This window comes from Lagopus muta, chromosome 4 (genome assembly GCF_023343835.1).
Source record: "Lagopus muta isolate bLagMut1 chromosome 4, bLagMut1 primary, whole genome shotgun sequence".
NCBI classification, from domain to species: domain Eukaryota; kingdom Metazoa; phylum Chordata; class Aves; order Galliformes; family Phasianidae; genus Lagopus; species Lagopus muta.
Genome location: NC_064436.1, coordinates 20,104,419 through 20,127,693, shown reverse-complemented (window position 1 = coordinate 20,127,693; position 23,275 = coordinate 20,104,419). Strand labels below are relative to the sequence as shown.

The following is a 23,275-nucleotide window of genomic DNA, read 5'->3' as shown; positions in this document are numbered from 1 at the left end:
TTGCCCTAGTAAAGGAAGCTCCTTTGCTTAAACCACACTACTACTATAGACTTCAACAAATGCTTCATTCCTGAGCTTCTAGGGTTATTTTCTGCTCTATCTCTTGACAGATAGTGCCTCTTTAAATGTGTTTTCTGCCTGGTGGCAAATAACCAGGGTTGTAACCTATTGAAGCATAAGGTTGTGAAGAAAATCAAGGTGTTTACTGCAGTAGTCTTATAAATCATGGCCTGCATGTTGTCTTTTCTTCTTCCTCTGCATATTCCTTAGAGAAAGTTTGCCAACACACTAACCATTCACCTCACCAAAGTGAGTGCATATGGCATTTAGTATCTTCTCCAAAATATTCAAAACAGTGTCCAAGGTACCAAACTTTGGGGGTAATTTATGCATGAAAAAAATACTAAAAGAAGAGAAAGCAGAAGAATTTCCAGAAGGGTCTAAATAAGAACAAACATCCTGGATTTTATTTAATTCTAGAAAAAAATATTCTGAAACATTGCAGAAAAGAAGGCAAAAAACAAAATGGAGTGAAGGCTGTTCAGAAGGGAAAAAAAAAAATCATTGCAGGAAAATTCCTCTGGAGAAGAAACAGTAGGTGAAATAATACATTATAAAATACAGATAAAAAATTCCTTATTTCTCCGTATATGCTCACACACACACTTTGGCATTTAACAAGCAGCACTTTCCACAAAGATACTTGGTGTATGAATTCAAAAATCATCAGTTGAATAACCACTCTCCTAAAAGCAGCACTGTTCCCTCAGCATAAAATCCAGTTCTCTGCAAAGCTGGAAAGCAGGCAGCTTTGCAGACACTTTGCTACTACCGTGAAATAAGCCCTGCACTAGCGCCACTTCAATCCATCTGCACCTCAAAGTTATTCAGCAGAACCCTGCACTGAAATCATCACTATTACCTTGTAACTCAAACAGAGGGAAATACCTTGAATATCTGGGAAAAGATTCTAGAAGTAGAGAAAGACAGAGCCCACCCACCACCAAGCATGTGTGGACTGTACCACACAACCCAGAAAGCAACCCAGTGAGGGAGGGCACTGAGATTTATCTTTTGGATCAAGAGGTTAGGACCTTCAGGGTGGATCTGAAAGGGAAGCCTCACTCTCTAAAGAACACAGCATACTGCAGAGAGTGGAAGGGGAAGAATTTATGTCCACAAGTAGAGTTTTCCCTACCTTTCTGCAGGTGAAAACCTGTGTTCTCAGCTCTAGGCTTGTTATGGAAGGAACAGCAGCCACCAGTTTTTAAAAACAAACAAAAGAAAACAGAAGAATTTAAGGCACGCTGAGAGGCACAGCAGAAGAAAAACCATAAAAGACAAGATACTTGCTCAGCCCTGTTTTTCCTTTCCGGCCCTTTAAACTAGAAAAATCTCTCAATAGTATGTTCTAGTCTTGAGAAGTAGTGTGTGGGCAGAACTGAGAATTGTGACTTTTGTCCCAAGCTCTTACCACATAACTTATTATTACAATTTTTGCCCATGATCAGAGCTTGCAACAAAAATAATGGCATCTTGGGTCTCTGTAATGAGAAGCAAGGAATCTTTAAATAACACAGTGGCAAAGATCACTGTTGGCAAATCCTGTCTCATTTTGACCAGGAGGAAACTTAACAGATGTAGAGAAGTTTACCTGAACAAGGAAATAGAACTAACATCCCAAAGACAAACCAGACCTGCATCATAAGCACTAGCAACCCCTCCTGGTACACAGAATACAAAGCTGATCTCAACCATAATCTCTCCTGGAAGATGGCTCCAGATGCAGCTCTGAATTTTTCATTCATCAGATGGAAATGACAAGGTTCATCCACTATTTTGCACCTGACTTTGAGCAGGCAAACACCATAGATGGAGGGAGCATACAAGGAAAAGGAGTCAAAAGGAAACTTTATTGGCTGATATGTTAGAAAAATATCAGCTATTTGTAGGGATTCATCCTGAAATTGTTTAGCTGACAAGTAGGAAAACACCCACCATACAAGACAAATGTAGCTAGCCAATGCTTATCTGAGTGAGGGGTACCAGCTGAGATGCCTCAGGATCTTCAGTAAATGCTGCAAACAATCTGGCAGAAGATAGGCTCTGGTACAGAGGAAATCCTATAAACTCCATATGAAGAATGGCCTTGCCTGATTCTTCCAACTTGCTCAAAGTCTCTGAGGTTCCCAGGAATTAAAATTTAAGGACGCTGCTTGCACTTTCTGTTTTGAAAAAATCGGGAGGGGGAAAAAGGCAGGAGAGAACATAAAGTGACAGAATCTATTAGAATTTGTTATAAAAATTGAAATTAGCTAACTTAATGAAAACCTGTCTATATAGCTTATTTAAACCAAAAACAAAGGCATCTACCACACACCAGTGTCACTGATAAGTGCAATCTCCACTGCAGGTAAGCATTTCTCCAATTACATCCTTTGCAATTTAATATCAGATATAGAATTCTGAAAAGTCACTGTACTAGCAACCATTCCATGTTAATCATTTTCTTACAGTTTACAAAAATGACAAAAAATTGACAGTATTTCATACTGAAGTTAAATAAAATGAAGTTATTAAAAGTAATCCATTTTGGAAATTCCTTTCCAGAAGAGAATTATCATGTGAACATTCAGAAGTATTGAACTGTGACCTTGATACTCACATTCAAGGACAGAAGTCTTCAAATGGTGAATAGTTTTAACCAGCACAATATTATAAATAAACACAGCAGCACTATGCAAAAGAATGCCTTATACTCCTTATCAACACATAATAATTGTAATAAAATCTGTTTGCCACAATGCTGCTTCAAGATAAAAGTTTAAATATTGCCAAACAGCTAAATGTGATCTGCAGGTCACGAGGAGCAGAAGCTCTGCCAAACTACTATACAGGACCCAGCAAAAAGTTTGTTACTATGCAGAATACTTGAGAGCATAGACCCTTGTGCAAGCATGAGTAAAGAACAGTAAGTTTGCTTTTTTTTTTTGTAAGGCCAAGACAACACTACCAAATACAGCTTTTTTGCTTACACACAATACAAAGATTTTCTGTACCTCTCCCACGAAGGCGTTGGGAAAGCAAGCAGGATTCCTAACAACAGCTACAGACAGCAGCATCGCAATTTATGCTTTTCATAAGACTGCAGCCCAACAAAACAAGCGCACTCTAAGCTTGCCTTCACGGACAGAAATGAAGCATGGCACCTACTACACTTGCCAACTACATTAAGTTTTGACAACCACATTAAATTTTGCTCCCCTTATAAATGCACATAATACTGAAGCCTGTCTATTGGACACTACTATAAACATTTGGTGTGAACCTAACATTGTAAAAATGGGCTACGGAGCATAAGATTTTATTTTGAATTTCTCTTTTTTAATCTTGGTAAATAGTTGCCCTCATAAGCAAATGTTGAAAATTTCTTTCAGCTCAAGCTTTATCTCCCACTTACAGGTAAGGATATACAAAAGCACAGCCATGAAATGATTCCTTTGCTTTCTATTCTTTAGCCTGGGAAGAATCTAAAACTTAATTTGTTTAGAGTAAATCTGAAACTGTTGTTCACTTCAAACTTCAGTCTCTGGTGTTGAAAGAGCATCGTATGCTTCTTCCCTTTGCAAAGGTCCCAGTGTAACTTCTAAAATCATTTTAAGTATCAAAGAGACACAGCCTTGCATACAAAATGAATCTTACCGCTTTGAGCCATCTATAATCATGGCAGGGTAACACCTTCTGCAATATCTGTATTCTAGCTTTTTACCTCTTTATGCTGCTATAAAAGGAAGATTCTTTCAGACATCTGAACATGACCTAAACATTCAGAAGACTTACCTAAAGCCAGGATGAGAAGTACCAGACTAGGAATTAAGTTCTAGAGTACAGCAATTCTGTCCTCCCATGTCACAGACACAAATTCCACTTACATACCACGTATTTAAACGCTTCTCTTTCATAAATACTCCCTCTCATAGAAAACACTGATTGATGCAAGAGCATATGCATGAAACCATTTAATAAGCAATTAGTTTACTATGCATTTAAATCATTAAACAATGGAGAATATTTTCACACATGCACTTGCTGAAAATAGAAACCCAATAGAACATTGCAAATTGTGAAGCAAAGCATGCACTTACAAACAAGCAGCATGAACATTAGTGGATTTAGGTCTCTGTGATGCCCCAGTAGGTGAAACTGACATAAGCTTTTCCTTCTTCTGCCTCATTGTGCTTGATGCAGTGTATGTTCTTGAAGGGACTCCTATTAACACATACACAAAGAGGTATTAATGCTAATGCTAGGTATGTCAGAAAGCTTAATGCTACATTACATTACTATATTCATTATCATAATTTCCCGAACAAAACAAAATCCACACAATCATTCTAAATTGAATACAGAACTAAAACATTGTGAGTCACTTATACACAGTCAGAACAAAAAATATTGAGTATATGCCACAGAGCAGTGGTTCTCTGTACATGGATCACTGGAGATAAATGACCCACTTCCAAATATTACACATACTACTTCCAGAGAAGCAAAGCTACCACTAGTAGATTTACACTTTCTAAAAAAGAGCTAGAACTTCCTCCCCCTGCTTAGTCCTTTCCATAGGAAGTACTGACAAATTGGAAAATATTTACGATGATTTTTTTTTTTAAACCTTCTTGGCAAAGATTCTTAACAAAACCATTTATTAGAAATTTAGGAAGGTAAATAAACAATTCAGAGGTTGACCATACTTTCGGCGTGCTTAACAAATTCAGTTTAGTGATCAAACGCAAGAACTTGCAGTTTCAGAGTACTCACGAGACAGGCCATGCTGCCTGGAAAGAGAACTTCCTTCTCTTGCAGATGGTGAAGCACTTGCATAGCTCACATAGCGCTGATAGTCCCACAGTTGTTCGGAACGCTTCATTCCAGGTGTTGGCTTCACTGCTGTCAGTCTCTTCAGTAAAGCCTTGATATCAAAGAAAAATATCAAGAAAGAGAAAGAATGAACAAGAAACTATAAAACAAGCATTCAGAGACTTCTATTTATTTTAAATGGAAAAAACATAAACCCACCAATGTTTGGTATTTTCCAACATGAACAACTTCACTGCTGACTAGTACATACTATCCCAAACAGATGGCAGCAGAGGGGCACTCTGACAGAATGGTCTGTTGACAGGGAAGCGTGGATGAAGCAAAGGGGTATCATTGAATTCCTCCTCCATGCAGGAAAAAAAAAATGGCACCTGGGGACATTCATCAATACTGGCTGAACATTGCTAGAGACCAAATAGTGGATGTAAGCACAGCAAGGGGGTGGGTGGTGCATTTCAGCAGAGACAGTACCTTTGCTGGTTAAGACTGCTGTTTGTGCAGCATGCAGGCTCTTGCTGATGCAAATACAGAGCTAGTGGTGGTGACTGTGGTGAAAACGTGTTCTGTAGCCGAGAATAGGCTCTATTAAATCATTTACTGTGCTCCTGGTATCTGCTGTTGTTCCCGAGGACATAAGTAGGTATTACTTTCAGAGCAGCCCTCACAGATGCGGCCCTAGACAATCCCTCATCACTCAATGAGGCCCAGGGAAGCCACAAGGCCAGACACCTACACTCCAGTATCCCTAGAGAGAACTACTGACCTCAATTCTGTGAAACTAAAAAGGAAAGCACAATGTTGGATTTTTTTATTTTTTTCTTCACTTTGGCCTTCATGAATGTCTTGCCCATAACACTTTTAACAATAATTTCAACTATGATCTCTTATAGACATTATTTCCATTATTTCCTCTTACTGAGATCAACCCTGACAATTACATAGCAAGCATTACATCACAACAGCTACCTACATAATATTTCTAAAGATATATCCATTTTCCTCAAACTTCATTATCACTTTTGCTTGAAATTCTTCAACCAATGCATCCCACTTTCCACCATCTTTCTAAGAAAAGAACCTTACAGTATGACAAATTTGGAAGGACTCTGCTACATACAACTTCCAATTAACAAGTTCATATTTTTAATATATTTAGCTTCCAATACCTACTTTTAAAAGATTATTTAAAAGATGATTTGCATTCTCTGCTAACTAATTTAATTTGTGACAACACCATCGGTCAGAGTTATAACACATCCTATCAATGAGAAACAATGCAAACTGCAATTGCACAAATCTCCAAAGGACAAATGATACCACTTTTAATAAGGATGTATTATCTAAATGCTTACTTACATGGTAGACATCAAGAACCCACATAGCTATTAAACTGCACTCTATATGAAGTGATTATCTCCTCCCACTGTTCCCCTCCTTTCCCCCACCATCTACTCATAGGTTCTGTTTAGGGCTTTGTTACTGTTGGTGTGTTTTTTTGTTTGCTTATTGCTGTTTTGTTAAAACAGTATTTTCATTGCTTTAGAAGAAAAAAGTCACAGAAAGCAATTTGGGAAACTGCATGGTATTCATGTGATGTTAGCTGCCACTGACCAGCTGTAATGGGAATGTACAAACTACCAAGAGTTTATACACAGGACTGAAAACCTGCACAGCGTGCAGGAGAGAAAGGACAAGCCATTTTGGCTCAGGCATAATATGTCACAAGTTCCTGCATCAAGTGCCAGCCAGTTCACTCTCAAGTGGAAATACCTAAGTAAGCAGAAGTCAAAGGAAGGACTCCAGCTAGAAATAGCTCTTCACTAAAGCCCGTTACAGAACACAAAATGGTAGACTTTTCTAAATGTTACATCCAACAATTTACATGCAAGTTCACCACCATCTTTTAACACAACTACATGCATATGGGTTTGCAAAGAACACTTATCTTCTATATTATAAATGGATGCTCTCATCATAAATAGATAAATAGTAGAAGCAACTTTCTCTTCCCTGTGAAAGTCATTTCAAGTCCGCACTCTACCCCTTACAGCCTCAGAATTTGCATATCTTAACACTGCAATAATTTCAAGCTTGATTCTGAACACATGAATTTGAATACACCCGCTTAATCACAGTTTAAATACAATCTGCTTTTACTATTAGGTCTGTATTTTAAAAAGCATCTAAGCCCACATTACTAAAAGCAAAGACAGACTACTCCCAGTATGAAAAGATTGTTTTTTGAAGAGGTTAAGACTGGACATCATACAATCCTTACCTACAGAAAGAGCAGATTATGTAGTGCTTGAGTGACTCCATCTCTGTTTTAAGAAAAGCTTCCATAGAGCTAGAAAATAGCTCTCATGGTATCCCTACCCTCTGCTGAGCGCTGTACCAAGGACATGTAACTTACATGCTACCTGTGGTCTTGAATCCTGCAGTTTGACACAGCCCTTCTTCATACAGATGTGCACTCATCAACACACTAAACTGTCAGACTTGATCTGGTTATGTCTGTCATATATCTAATCCAATTCTTATGTTTTTCTACTAACAAGCCTATTGTCTTGTGTACCAGGGAACTACCTTCTACAAATAATGTTCTTTTTCAATTACCCGTTTAAACCTGCTAATTCTTCCCCTACATTCTCCTTAAAAGAGCATTTTCAGAAATGGATTAAAGAACATTGGCACTTTCCTTGTTCTGAAGTGCTAAATCTCTGTAGTCTTAATCCTGAACTACTGAAGTAATAGAAATTGTCACTGACCTTAAGGAGCAAAGGATCAAATCACACTAAGTAATCCAGGTGCTTAGAGATAGACATGTTCTTAATGGGATTTACAGAGAAAACTGAATAACAAAGATAAACGCAGCAATCTATCAGTTGCTCTTAATAGTAGCTGCTCAGAGTGTCTGATTCAAGTTCAGTAGGATTGCACAACCATTCAGAAAGTCAACTATTTTCACTACTGTTTTCTCCTCTGTCATGAAAGGGGATCTAACAACGTCACTGACAACTTCCTAGCTTGGAGAAAAGCCATCCAAGGTAAAAGATGCTACTTTTTCTTGTTTTACTTAGCTTTTTAAATATATGAAGGCTTCAGTTTTCACCACCTTTGAATTGTAGCCAGCTGACTTGTGTGCCTTGACAGCTGTTCAGATTTATTTATATTATGCCTCCTCTAATGTCACTCACTAGCAAACACACTGTCCCTATGCAGAGCCCAGGTGGGGGAGGGCAAAGCAGATATAACAGTGCATTCAGGGACAGCTTCTTGTTCTTGACAAGAGGGTTTGTAAGTTCCTGCAACTGCCAGGTACATTTCCTAGTTCTAACTTCACTAACTTTTAACATCAGAAACCTCTTAAAGTTCTTCAGTCTACAGAAGAGTACTTTTAACTGAAATGCCATGTTGATCTGGAGCTGGCATCCACAGAAAGCAAGCTAGGAGAATACAAAAGATGGGAAAAAACCACCAAACTGAGCAGTGTGCTAAATAACCAAACCAACCTGGTAATTAGGGAGTCTTTATCTTACCCAGACCTAAGATACAGGCCTGGGTAAGGAATCAGCACGAAGAGCCTACAGTCTCAGAACACAGAGTTGCACTACATGTACACTCTACAGCAGTCTATTTTAGCCAGGTGCATCTGCATACCAATCTCACATCTGAATAGCTTCTGTATTCCAGTATTTCTGACCTCTTAAGACAATGGTTTCCTACAGCTCTTCCAGAAAGAGAACAGTAAGGCAAAGGCAAAGCAACCTCAAAATTCTTCCTACAATCACATTAAGTACGTGACATCTGAGGTGTGGTGCTCTCAGATATGAAAATGGTCCCTGGGAAAGGGATGGAAAGAAGGCAGAAGCAGCACAGAATTCATGAGGAAGGCATGAAATGCCTGGGCACAACCAGTGTGTGCTCATGTCCTCCTAGTCTCGTTTCCACACCAAGAAGTGGCATCCTCTGCAGCATGATGTGGACATCACAGGAGCTGCAGTGCAAGCACCAGACTAAAGGCTGTGGCCCAAACTAAACTTATTGTGTGTTCTTTGCATGTGGTGACAGCCAGAGACACTCACTCCCCTGCCCATTCTCCCCATCTGAATATCTCAACCCATCAGAACTCTTGAATCAACTGGAGATAAACGCACACATTACGGCCACTGCAAAGTGTTTTTTTCCTCTTCCAGGGAAGCTCAGATTAGCCAGCAAGACAAAAGCAGCTCAAGGTGCAGGAGAAAAGAAGCAGTTTGGCTGGAGGATTTGTGCACTGGTAGAGGCCACGATGCCCAGACAAAATAGGAGGTAAAAACTCTAGTGACACCTGCAGCATCGGGGTCTGCAGAGCCAAGCATATGGAAAAGGAAGCCAGCCCCTACAGGGAAACATGGTAAGCTAGTTTTCTGTGTGGGAGGCTGACTACACTAGAGCTGGATCAGTTATACTAGATCAGCTGTATCCGGTGGGACACAGTACATTTCAGGAGAGTACAACATAAGCGAATGATTGACACTGACTGTTACGTGCAGTGAGGTGTAACAGCATGGGTCAGAAGAATTCACAGAGATGCACAGAAAGGCCAAATGCCACAGCGAAAGAGAACATCCTCACTGCCCTTGATCTAGGGCTGGGAATTGCCGTCCCAGACCTGCTAAGATTTTCCACTCAGTTTCCACTGAAACCCTACAGGTCACCTGTCCACAAGGAACTTGGATGAACAAAGATGACCTAAGTGAGCTAACCTGCTAGCACGCTTAAATCCTAGTCTGAGAAACAAACCAACTATTCAACAACAACAAAAAAAGCAGATACAAATTACTCACATTTAAGTTTAGATAAAGCAATGGATGAATTATGTATGGGAACTGTTGAATCACAGCCTGAACCTCTGATTGATCACCTGAGACAAGAAATGAGTCAGCCATGGGATCAAAGGTGAAGACAATTCACCTGTGTGACTGGAAGCTGTGGAGCCTGGCTGCACCTCTCCTAGACCCCATTTCGAAGGTGACTGCCATTAGAAAGGATCTCTCCCTGGAGATCGCTCCTCTTGGAGTCTTTTTCTGCGAGCCCAGGACACAAGTAAGCTTTTCCATTCATTTCCAATTAGCCTTCTCTAACATCATAATGTTTCCAGCTATATGCTCTCTAAAGACCTGCCTAACTTCTCTGTATACCTGTCAATTATACACCTGTATACTCACTGATTATACAGGTGTAGTGGCTGAAAATCTGACCTTAAAAGGCCTATAAATATTTACATTGATATACTATACAGATTGCATACCACACAGACCACTAAAAGTCAAAACAGGACATGTAGTTTTCAGCCTGTGAAGCTCAGTTTTACACTTTTACTGGCAGAAATTGAGATAAGCATATAACAGTGGAGAGACCAAGCAGACATGGGAAAAGAGTAACCCATCAGTCACACTTCAATCCATTTCCATTCGAGTGAAGCACTGACCATACCTTCGGAAAAGACAACAGTTTGCTTAATCAACAGTGTCATCTACTGGTGAAAGCCAGTACGAGCTGCCCTCCTGTACATACATACAGAGAAAAGCAGAGAGCTACAAGTATGGAAAGCAATGGATTGATAGTTATGATTCAGAAAAAAGTGGCTGTATCATGTTTCAAATGTAAAGGGTTTGATGCTGTCATATCCATTGCTTTATATTCTGCAAGCTTGTTCCTGAAAAAAAAAAAAATCAGTAACTGTAATGCATAAAGTAGGACAAACATTTTGACTGCTATGCAAAATTGTGACTATGGAAAAGAAAATTACCCTTAAATTGAATAGCATTAAAAAGTAGGGCACACTAAGTAAAATGTATTTTCATCTGAAAATAAAGCATAATTTACAATTATACAAACAGCATAGTTGTGGAAATTCATTGCAGACTTAGTGCAGTGAAATCTGAAGTGCTGCCTAATCAGTTTTTAAGTATTTAGCAGTGATTCGTTAATAATAACCAGTCCTTAATTTACCGATCCAAAGCAGTCCTCAACACTCACCAGGTTTTCTTTTTCAATCCTCTGCTGCTCTTTTTGCCTGTTGATGGCACTGTGGTACACTTGAAGAGACGGAGAAGCCGACTTCTTCAGCACATTGGTTCTGCTTCCCGGTGTCACACACAGCCGGGCCAGTTCATGGAGCAGCCTCTGGTTTTCCTGATCAATTCGTCTAACTTCTTCATTTGTGAAAGAATAATTTTTCCTTGTTCCTCTAGATGGACGAATGACGCCCAGTTTTTGTTGTCGTTTATCCCTCAACTCCAGAGCAGTTTTTAAATCAGAGCAATACTTAACTTCTTCACTGGCGGAAAACTTCTCCCTTGTTCTTCCAGATGTATGACCTACAGTTAGTTTCCGCCGCTCTTCATTCTTCAACTGTAGAGCAGCTTTAAAATGGCAGAAATAAAAGTAGATTTATTTTTAAAAAAGGATGAATGCAAATGTTACATTCTGGGTTTTTTTTTTTTTTTTTTTTTTTACAGGCATGAAAGACTAAAGTACCTTTTTCCTCCCCCATCTGAATTTCAGATTCATGTATTTCGCAATTTTTCAGGACTGAATGCTTTCTTCTGTACATTAATATTAGACAAGATTCACTGCAAAAATCGAGTCCAAGGTTGGCTGGATACATCCTTCTCACTAGGCACCTCCTCCTCATTTACAGGAGTTTAGAGGAGCTGAATGGATACTACGAGCAACCAAACACACTGCAATAGGATCAGCAACACTCACATGTTATACAGTGACTGAGTCAGACGTAGCTGTCATTTAGGAGTAAAGATGTCAATCAGCTTACTGTGCATGAGCATTTCTTCTAAATGGCCAGTACTCCTGACACCCCTTTCAATGTGATCACCTCAATCTCTACCTTCACCATCATGCATTGATGCAACGCACACAAAATTCTATCCTCAGATATTGACTGAGTTCAACAGGACCAGCCATCAGCAGAGGCATTTATCTATACATGCTAATGGGATACTGGTACAAAGCACTGAAGTAACAATGCATGCAATCATAATCACCATAGAGGTTATCATTTATCTTATGCTGGTATTGGTAGCACAAGACAAAAAAACATTGAAATATTTCAACTGATTATATTCCAGAACTGATGCAAGCAAGTACTGCCACTTTTAAAGAAGGAGTTAGAATTCTAAATTGAAGTAGTTCATGAATTCTGGAATCTGGAAATCGGTGACTTTGCCCCATCAGCATGCAGGCTAATGTATGCAAAAACTGCCCTTAGGCAACTGTAACCACAAGGCCATTTGCAATAGCAAATGTTGCTTTATTAGTTTGTCACAGAAGATGCAAATCACTTCAAAGCCAAAAGAATGCAAAACAGTGCAGATCACGTGTGCCAACCAACAGGTTAATAAAGCATGTCTCTTGATATGCACTTGTACAATTTAGCAAGTTATTCTCAAGAGCAAACTAGTGCTCCTATCAAAGCCATTTAGGAGACAAACCTGGGATAAGAATCACATCTGGATTAGCCTACAAAGGATAGAAAGAAATGCATGGAAAATAACTAGTAGCACACTGTTCACAGGGTAACATCAAGCCATCATATACTTAAGGATGTATTTGATTCCTTTTTTCTTATGAGAACACAAAACTAGCACTGCAGAACATAGCTGGAAAAAGTAACTTGTAATAAATAACTCTGGACAGTTGTACATTTCACATGGAGCCACATGGAGAGTATAATTTTATCATGAAGCTGTGAGACACAGTATCACCTTTTGCCTTATAGCCATTGCATCTCATGAGTTGATGAAGACCACACACCATACGCGAGTGGAAGGCAGGCTGTGGCAAAGAAGAGTTCTCTCAACTGTTTAGCTCAAGTACTGACCTGGTTTTGTGCCCCTAATGCTACTGAATCATATAATGGTCTGGGTTGAAAAACATCACAAGGATCATCTAGTTTCAACCCCCCTGCTCTATGTGCAGGGTCACCAACCACCAGACCAGGCTGCCCAGAGCCACATCCAGCCTGGCCTTGAATGCCTCCAGGGATGGGGCATCCCCATTGCTTGGGCAACCTGTTCCAGTGCATCACCACCCTGTGTTGAAGAACTTCCTCCTAACATCTAACCTAAGCCTCCCCTGTCTCAGTTTGAAATCATTCCCTCTTGTCCTATCACTATCCACTGTTATAAGCAGGAAGGCTGTTTATATGCTCCCTTCAAGTACTGGAAGGCTGCAATGAGGTTTCCCCAGAGCCTTCTCTTCTCCAAGCTAAACAATCCCAGTCAATCTATTGGTTATGCAATCTTTTGCATTTATGCCTCTAAATAACATCCAGTGAAAATCACAAAGAGTGACCATATCATATGCCACAACTCAAAAGAAACAAATGAAAATGAACTACTACAACCACCACCAAAGCTCTGCTGTGAAATTGCTTGATGACATCTGAGCAGATGACTGCCAAAACCCAATAAACTCTTGGTAAGTCATTGGGTTACAGAAGACTCACATATTTCCTACCTGAATTTCAGACACGTACAACAGCAAGTTTTCCTCAAGAGGACATGGCACAGAGATTAATCTCGAAGTCTCAAAGAGCTCCTCTCTACTTCCTTTAGTTCCTCAACAGATCTTTGTATTACTAACCTTCTGAGGAACAGAAGCAACAGAATGCATAACTTCCTGAGAGAGAATCACAAGTATTACAGGGCAAGTGCTTGTTCCTATCAAAACAAGGAAAATACCGAGGACATCCTTAAAGCCACTGCTTCTTGAACCACAGTCAAATAAGTCATAGCAGCAATCTAAGAAACTAGCAGAAATAAAAGCACATAAGACTCGCCAAAATAGTAGCTGACACAGCTTCTGTGGTCAGTCACTATCACCACTTCTAGCAGCAGTACTCAAGCTGTGACAGCAATGAGGCTTCCAACCCTGTACCTTCTAATCCGCAGCAATAGCTTATTCCCAAAGCAACCTAGCTGAAAACCTGTTCAAGCTGCACTACTATAAAACACTATTTACACTACCAAATGTCCTTTTTCCCTCCACAATTATTGTGACACAAAATTATACAACAGCAGGTATGCATACCCAAATGTATTAAACATGCTCCCAATTTCATGGCAATAAAAACACTTTCACAGTAAAGGTGGCAGGTGCCTAAGCAAAGTCTACACAAACCAACAGAAGCACAGACAATTCATCATCAATAAAAAAGTGTCATGATTCCACAAAAGTAGTAAACACGTTTACTCTAAATGCTCTTAAGTACTTCAGGTACAGTTACTGTTATTTGAGTTTCAAAGTTATTTGAACAATTTAGAATCAAGCACTCCAAGTTACAAGGGATCTTAATTATGCATGGAGTCATGGAATCATAGTTTGGGTTGGAAGGGACCAAGGATCAAGTTCCAATCCCCTGCCATGGGAAAGTCCAACCATTTTGTTGCTAATTAATCCCAACACCTAAGTATTTTTATAATTTGACTGTTTCTGCAGTGGCCAGTGACAACATGAGGCAAGTGAAGTTTCCAAGTTATTTGAAGTTGTGAAGAGTTTGTGATTCGTCCTTTCCCTTAAATCTTGGAACTGTTCATCTGTGCCTTCATGCTCTACCAATGAATAATGTAATTTAAACAGATCCCTACTCAGTACTTCACTGCTTCTGAACCATAAATCAATTATTTGGGGGAGAGAAGAAAACAAACAGTAGCATTTTGCATAAAGCACGGAGTTCTACTTCTCAATTACAGGTAAACAGTAAAAAAGAAACTTCCCTGTGGTATTCATGGGATTTCTAGGAAAGCTGGTTTCTATGGAGACACCTGACTCCCTTTCAAGCAACAAACAAGCTGTTTACTGCTTTCAATTTGTGAGCATTTAAACAACCTTGAAGATTAAATCCAGCCAAACCTTACATAAAATTCAAATGATAATTAGCAAGTCAAATGCATTAGGACAGGATGATACAGCTGCCAGAGTGGCACTGAGGCTGAACTTAAACCATGCACATTTCACTCCTGCAGATCCAGAGGGAAAAGTGCAATAAGTTGCTTCAGTGCTTAAATCACCAGGCAAACTCAGGAGTGTTTTATGCTGCTCTGCCATCGCAAATGGCAAATCTGAAAAACACAAAAGGATTAAATCAATTCCTCAGAAGTGTCTGTTCATCCCAATCTTGTAGCACTCCTATACCATGCTTCCTTGAATATCCACTATTTTAGGCTAGATTTTTTTTAAAGGATTTTACAGAATGCCTCATTTGTTATTTGTTGAAGAAAAGGAAAAAGTGATTTTTTTGAGTATAAATTTTCCTCTTTACAGCTGTATGCTTTAAACTAAGGAGATATTTTTTAATGTCATAAGGAAGATAAAAGACACTGTGCAGGAGCAATTTTAATTTTTTCCAAAATTACACATTTGTGATGTTAGCATAGACTGGATTGCTTCACAATCATTAACATCTTCAGCAGGTTTTGAAGCTCTAAATATAAGAAGCCAATATTTGCTTTTCTCAATGCAAGTAGGTAGATGTGTGTATACATGCATACTATTTTATATTCACAGTTCAAATTAAGAACATACAAAAACTTAGTGAGAAAGCTATTTATGTTTAGCCCAGCCATAAACTTCAGGGGTTGATGTATAATTTCAGTACTTCAGATATTGTTCAACACATTGTACAAATGCATAAGCTCAGCACGAATGAGCAAATGGGAATGACATCCCTGAGAAAATTTCAGTTATTAACAAAATATTTGCCTAATTGACAAATTATAGCTAGAAAGTTAAAGCAGTTCAGTTGAAACTTCTGTCTAATTTTCTACAATAACTTTATTCAGAAACACAGGGCTTTTATTTTCATAGTAATGATACTGACATGACAGTGGTTTTCACCAAGTGATTTTCTATGCTTTTTTATGACAAAATCTGAGGCAGAGAAAAGGCCAAAAAGGTTCATCAGAGAGCATACAAGTCAGAGAGAGCATCAAGCAGTTCAAGTCCTCAGTCTGCAGCTCAATGTCCTACTTAAACCAACACACCACTCCCTCAGGTTAATAATAGCTAATACCATGGATTTACAGACTAATTCACACAGACACTTCTGTGAAATAAGCAGGTATCAACCTCATTTTACAGAGAAGGAAATACAAACTACTAAATTCTTTAGTGCTCTGAATACCCTGGGCAATCCCAATCCCACTATTATCAGATTCACAGTCAACGTAAATTCAGATAAAGTGATACATAACATTTTTGGCACACCATTGAATTCTGAACCATGGGAACCAAAGGTTTGTCTAAAACCAGGGAGTAAGTCCTCAGTATAATGGAATAAAAATGGAAGGATATGTAGGGTTTTTTTTTTTTGCCTAACCCAGCTCATCAACTGCACAACCTCAAGTCCTTAGAATAACACAGGACATTGGATCAAGAAATAGAATCTAATAAAACAATAGCAGGAAAATCTTCAAATTTCTATTCCTATCTTTTTAACATGTAGCTTCCAGTAAGCATTTCCAGCAACAAGTTTTTGCTAATTTTTGCATTGTCATATTTCATTCCCTCCTTCCATGTTCAGGTTGCACAGAAGCCCAAAGAGACAAATAGAATTGTTACCAGTTCTGAAAGAAAAAGCCCCAAAAAACTATTCCAGCACATTTTTAATTAAATTACTTTTCCAAAATACCTCAAATGAATTATATTTCACATTTTATGAACTACCTCCCTGCTTACTAACCTGACTGCTGTTCTAAAGCAAAACTTGCCATTAGGACATGGTGCACCTTTAACAGATTACTACCCTTTCTTTGTTCTTACAAGTCTTCTCTAGAAGAGGAGATTCAGATCTTCCAAGTGCTCATGTTACCAATGCATAGAGTTCTATGAAATAAATTGCTGCATACTCCTAGACATAATGCAGTAACAGATTACACTGAAATCCTGCAAATTTCAGGGACCTTGAGAAATGAGACTCACATGATGCTACAAATGCTTAGGCCCAGCTGTAATTCAACAAAAAATGAACTAGATTGTTTTATCAGTGTAGACCATTGAATTTTATACTTTAAAAACAAGAAATCCTGATGATCATTGAAATACTGATTCAGGGACACAGAATTGGCTGACACGGTTGTCACTTAAACAATGCCCATGTCTTTTCAGTTCTGATGAACATCTCATGAAGATAGTCAGAAGGAAGAAGGGGAAGTGATTCCTATTTGTCAAGAAAATACCTAGAAATAATAGTGAAGAATAAGATCAGCTCCTAACTTCCCAGACTAGTTACTTTTCACCATCAATAAACTTGCCCCATTTAAAGTCCAAACTACCTAAGCTAATTAACCTACAGCATGCTCACCAAGGTAGCAAGGCAAGGCACTTGGGAGCAATACGCATCTTAATCAAGAAATTAACTGCCAGATTATATAAATCATTTATGAATTGCAGGGGTTGGAAGGGACTTGCAGAGATAACCCATCTGCTAATGCAGATAGCCGTGCAGGTAGGCATCCAGATAGGTCTTGAATATCTCCAAGGAAAATACCATAACCCTGTGAGCAGCCTGTTCCAGTACTCCATGACCCTCACTGTAAAGAAGATCTTCCACACATTAGCACGTAACTTCCCATGTTTTTGTTTTTGGGTCACTGCTCCTTATCCTGTCACTACACACTACAGACAACAGTCTGGCTTCATTCAGCTGCCTCCCGCACTTCAGATATTTATAAACATCATCAGATCCCCTCTCAGTCTTCTCTGTAGAATCACAGAACTCTACTACTCATTACTCAATCTTTATTAGTATTATTTACAACTTGTTTATGCTCTGGAAAAATTCTCCCCTCCTCCAAAAAGCAATTCATCTCTGAAAATACTTACTCTAAACCAATAATAACCATTTATTTCAGGCATGTGATGAATCCTTCCATAATCATCAGTTGTTAAGTAGTTTCTTCATATCAGGGAATAAATAAAGATGCAGGACATTGTAACTTTAATCGCCTAGCAACGTGATGTTTCGGCAAGTTGGAGCTTTTCCTACCAGGAAGGAGTTCTTGTAACACAAGGACTGTCAAATGTTAAGAAATCTCTACCACAGTTTTCATGGCTAGCTTTGTTTTTCTTACAATCAGAAGAATTTTCATGGAAGTGAAAACTTCACTCCTATTCACAGGCAAGTTAAATGATGCATATAGCATATTTTGAAATCTTCCTTACTATAGGCTCAGTGTAGCAAGGTGTAAAGTAAGGAAACAATATACAGTTGTAATCACATCAGCTCTACCCCACTATAGCAAACTAGGGTTGAAATTATCTGGCTCAAAAAAAAAAACCCTAATCTTCTCTACCATTAAATGCATTTCTATATTGTTCTCAACAACATACAAACACTATACATTTTTTAAACAGGTAAGTACATTTAAAAGTCACCTTTCAAATGCTGATTCAAATCCATACCATCATGTAAGCCACTGCTGCTGAAATCAGACTTGGATTCTAAATGAAAAAGAAAAAATAAAAATACATTAAAATAATATATTTGCAAAACTTATTTTGAAGCCTTAGAGAATTCAAGCATTTCAAGTACTGAAATTCTTCAAAATATACATATAATTCTTGTCTCACATTGTCTTTTCTTTTTTCCTCTTATTTTCTTAAGATTTGAAGCTGCAAATTCAGAAGACTGAGTGGAATTTCTGCCTGGAATTGACAGGGTTGTTGTATTAGTACCTGCATCTTCAGATTCCTCGGCATGGTCTCCAAGCTTTGGTTTTCCTTCTGGTAATTTTATTGCTGATGCAAATTTTTCTTTGGGAGATGGAAGAGCCACACTACAAGCATTTCTCTTGGAGGAAGAATGCAATGAATCTGATACAGAGCTATCAGAATCTGTATCTGAGCTTGAGGATGAGGAAGAGGAGCTGGTAGTACTGTATGTTCTTCTAGCCCCTCCTGCATGGTATGACTGCTTAGCTGACTCTGGTCTAATCTGTTTTCTGCTATCATCACTACTATCTTCTTCATCTGTGTAATAATTTATTTCAGGGATTCCAGCAGTAACATTTTCCTGCATTCTCCTGCTTGCTGCAGATGTTGCTCCAGATGTGCCTGCATTCTCATGAACTGGAGGAAGTAAAAAAGATGAAGCATCCCCAGGATTGTCCTCGCTATCTTCTAGGAACCGACTCTTCTGCAAATCTTCCTGCTTCTCTTCATTTTCCTCCTCACAACAGTTTTCATCCTTTGAACTAGCAATCAAGTCAGGGTCAGAATGAGCTACCTTTGTACTTCCTTTCTCTATATATTCACCATTTGCTTCAGTTTTCTTCTCCTCCTCTCCAAAATCACTCTCATAGAAAGTGTGATCCACTTCACCATCTGATGAATCTTCAAATCGGTCCATACTGAAGTGCTTCCTGCAACCACCAGAAAAGGTTTCCAAAAGTCAGCATAACATCAAATGCAAGTATACTTTTAACGTAATAGTTTTATTCCTCATTCTTTTAGCTCTAGTAATTCGTAATTCTTAAGTTAATTATGTTACACAGCAAGGGAAAACTCCATAGTTTAATTTTATAGTGAGTAGAAGTATGTAGTGCCATACTTCTTGCAGAAACAAGGTGTAAGCTCCTATGTCAATCACACATGGTAGAAGAGAGATGAGTTTCCACTCCTTACTGGAAGATATATAAAAAACTACGCAAGGTAGGAGAACCAGAATATCTTAGGACATGGATGGTCTCTTAAAAAAAAAAAGACAGTTGTATAATCAAAGAATATTAGGATGTTATACTCACAAAATAAACAAGAGAGTTAGGCAAAGCAGACTATTGCAGGTGGAAGTATAACTGAAATACAACTTCCTGTTGAGAAACCTATTTTTTGTCTCTCTACTGCTGCCCAATTCAGCAACAGAAGTTAAACAAAGAGTACCTCACTGATTATAAAGCCATTAAGTGTCTGTACCAAGCCTTATTAGATGTTTCTTTGCTGAACACAATCTCTTGAATGAGGAAGGGATTTAAGTCAAGACAGTGGCTAGAGGGCAGAGGGCCCCCACATACTCCTCACCATCAGCACCAACCAAGGAACGCTCATCTTCCCATTCCACATGACTACAAGTAGATGAATCACTGGTTTTCCACTGAGACTGAGCCAGATGATTCACAGCCAACCTCCACTACTACCAGAACAAATGCAATTTAGAGGTTGTAACATGCCTACAGAGCAGCAGCTATAACATCAACCAGTTCACTATCAAATGCTCCTTCCACCTTCCTAGCACAACCCACAACTATTTCAGCCTCCTTCTTAATAGAAAACAGATGTGCTACACTGGTCCATTCCTTTCATTCAAACTGAACTTTAATTTTACAGTTTTCATCAAAAAACAAATAAGAGAAAACAGATGAAGAGATGGTATTTTTTGTTTCTATGCCTGTCACACAGCTTGGAGGTCTCTAAGGGACTTTTTTTTTTGCTACTTAGAGCAACACAGCAAATGAAAGCACATGACCACCAGAGAGATTAGATGACTGCAGGGCAAAAGCCTCCAAGTTAATGTACAAGCAATAAAATAAAAGACCAAAAGATAGCAATCTCCTGTACAACAGAAAGCCAAAATACAAAACTAGTAAACAGAAAACAGCTTACATAGGTATACACTGATACATGCCTATTCCTTACCTCAGAACATGTGTAGAGGTCAAATCAGGTAAAATCCCTACAAATTGTGACTTGAACATCAGCTGAGATTATAGGATGGCAAATGCCTCCACCAAGAAAGGCAGGACTTGTTTTAGACTGCAACCATCTTGGCTGAACATGAGAGCAAGAAAGAAAAATTTTCAAAGGCAGCTCTGGTGGAAATACTGTCATACATCTGTTATCATAGTCTTCCTATCACCCATAAATTTGATAAGATAGCTAGCTCCATTTAGAAGCTGGTTCATTTTGAGACTCTGTGTTCCAGGTATGTTACACTGCCATACAGCTCCTGATCAAATAGTCCTGTAGATGTTCCAGTCACCTGTGCCACCAAAGGCTGTATATGCCATCCAAGCTGCAACTGACTGAAAGCATGCCTGAAGAAGACACCAGTACATATTGCTGGGACAAGCCTCAGAAGGGACCAGCCAACTTCCCTTCCAAAACCTCAATGTGCAGTTCTGATAGCTCTCTGAGCACACAGAAATCTTATGCAGAAGCAAAGAACCTCCAAGCAACCTTTTAAGCACAGGCAAACAAAACCAAACTGAAGTAAAAACCCCACTAGGTTAATAAGAGGTCCCTAAAAAAAAAAAAAAGTCCCTGAATACCTTACTGTCTACTTTCTCATACTCTTCATTTCACACCATTGCAAGAAGCATCTAGGCTAAGAAATTATAAAGACACAACATATGTGACAAAACAACTGGTGGGAGATGTTTGAAGCATTCCAAACCCGACTGTGAAGTTTCAGAGCCTGATTATTTTACCAAGCCTTTCTTAAGCTAGCAAATTTATTAACTTTCCAGCAACGACAACATCACTTCAGCCCTCAGATTCTATGAAGCATTTCACTATTTCTTCTTAACTGCCATGATAAGTACCAAGCAGCTTCCTAACCAGGAGAAAGAAGCTTTGCAAACACCGCAAGTCTCAAATACATCACTTACAAACATCCAAGCATACAAATGCAAGCACTAAACATGCCTTGCACGGTTCATGGCAGGAAAGAACAAACACACATTCGCACACCATAACAAAAACAACTTCTGAAGAAGCACGTTCCACAGGTCCCCGAGGCACCACCTTCAGCAAGGCTTCATTCCCACCCGCCACAAGAGGAGCGCGGCGGCTCAGCCCCAGTAGAAGCCCTCCGCTCACCCGTACGTGTCACTCAGGCAGCAAAACCCCAACTAATGACACTAACGAACGCGTTTCCCGCCTCAGTGGAGCTGGTACCGGCAGGCAGACGGAAGAGCCGGTTACCACCCCCCCCACCATTTCCAATCAGTCCACAGCCCCCTTCACAACTACCTTCCACAGCAGACTCACCACCACCAGGCCAGCAGCCCAGCTGTGTTCTGGGAACGGCGCAGCGGCCACGGTAACGGCTCAGCCACGTCACAGCCGCGTCCCACTACCAGGCGGAGCCTCTTATCCCTCCCTCGCCGGGCGGGGACTGATGGCGGCGTGGGCGGGCGGGAAGACATAAGAGAGCCGAGCGCGACCCTGCTCGTCCCGAGCACTCTGTTAGGCTTCTCATCTGCGGTTGTCAGCTCCGCACGAGGGAGCTGTGAGAGCGGCTATGGAGTTTGTTTCTTCGTACTGAGGTGACGGTGTCCTGCACTGAAATGGGGGTAACCAGGCTGAAGCAATGGAGGTGAGGTGATGGGGCTCTATGAGTCTCAACTTCAGGTGGTGGAGGGATCCTAGCTGAGGTGCTGGTGCTCCAGGTTGGAGTGAGGAGGTCTAATGCAATGGTACCCTGTGTTGAAAAAGGCATGATTTGTGGAATCATTAAGGTTGGAAAAGGCCTCTTAAAGTCACCTAGTCCAGCCATCTATTACCAATATTGCCCACTAATCCACATCCCCCAGTGCTGTGTCTATAAATTTCTTAGATGCATCCAGGTGTGTGACTCTACTGCTTTCCTGGGCAGCCTGTTCCCATATCTTACCATTCTTTTGGAGGATAAACCAACCTGATCCTCTCCTGCCACAACTTGATGTTATGCCTACTGCTGTTACCTGGGAGGAGAGGCTAACCCCCGCATCACTACAACCTTCTTTGAGGTAGCTGTGGAGAGCAATAAGGTCTCTCCTGAGCCTCCTCCAGACTAAACAATCCTAGTTCTCTCAGCCCTTCCCCATAAGGCTTGTGCTCCAGACCCTGGACATACTCTGGGGCCTCAGAGTCTTGAGAAGAGATACAGTACCTGTTTCTATTAGAATGCTCTCCTTCCTCAATATTGAGCCTGACCTCTGTATCCTTAAGTCTCAGGATAATTATTGCAGAAACATACATGAAAACTTCAGGCAGAGTTTTGTTACTTCCAGCACTGATTATGGCAGCTGTGATAATAATTTTCCAGTGTAAGAAGTAGCGTACTATGTAGAGTGGGAAAGATTGCAGTCACCATCCCTGAACGTGTTTAAGAACCATTTGGATGTGGTCCTCGGGGACATGATTTATTGGAGGGTTGTTAGAGTTAGGGTAGTTTGGTTAGGTCATGTTTGGACTTGATGGTCTTTAAGGTCTTCTCCAACCTGAGTGATTCTATGATTTGAAGTAGCAGTAGTGGGCCTTGGCATTTCTCTAGTAGTAGTAATGGGGCTTTTTAATAAGAAGGAAGTAACTCCATGAATAGGAAGATGACTGGTTTATAGATTCAGTAATT

At 39.7% G+C, this 23,275-nt stretch overlaps 1 protein-coding gene across 3 annotated transcripts; it reads right to left on the bottom strand.

The window, feature by feature from the left end:
- Positions 1–445: 445 nt before the first annotated feature.
- Positions 446–22,052, bottom strand: CFAP97 (cilia and flagella associated protein 97). 3 transcript variants are annotated; one of them, XM_048942194.1, is made up of 7 exons: positions 21,931–22,052; positions 18,622–19,307; positions 18,322–18,387; positions 10,906–11,291; positions 4,822–4,972; positions 4,146–4,269; positions 446–2,225 (listed from the first exon to the last, which is right to left on the bottom strand). In XM_048942194.1, the coding sequence occupies exons 2-7, from the start codon at positions 19,292–19,294 to the stop codon at positions 2,204–2,206; spliced, it is 1,422 nt and encodes a 473-aa protein (XP_048798151.1). In that variant the 5' UTR covers positions 19,295–19,307; positions 21,931–22,052; the 3' UTR covers positions 446–2,203. The 3 variants fall into 3 exon arrangements, with proteins under 3 accessions (XP_048798151.1, XP_048798153.1, XP_048798154.1); XM_048942196.1 differs by having other exon boundaries at positions 21,913–22,000; XM_048942197.1 differs by lacking the exons at positions 446–2,225; positions 4,146–4,269; positions 4,822–4,972 and adding an exon at positions 10,206–10,582.
- Positions 22,053–23,275: the final 1,223 nt, after the last annotated feature.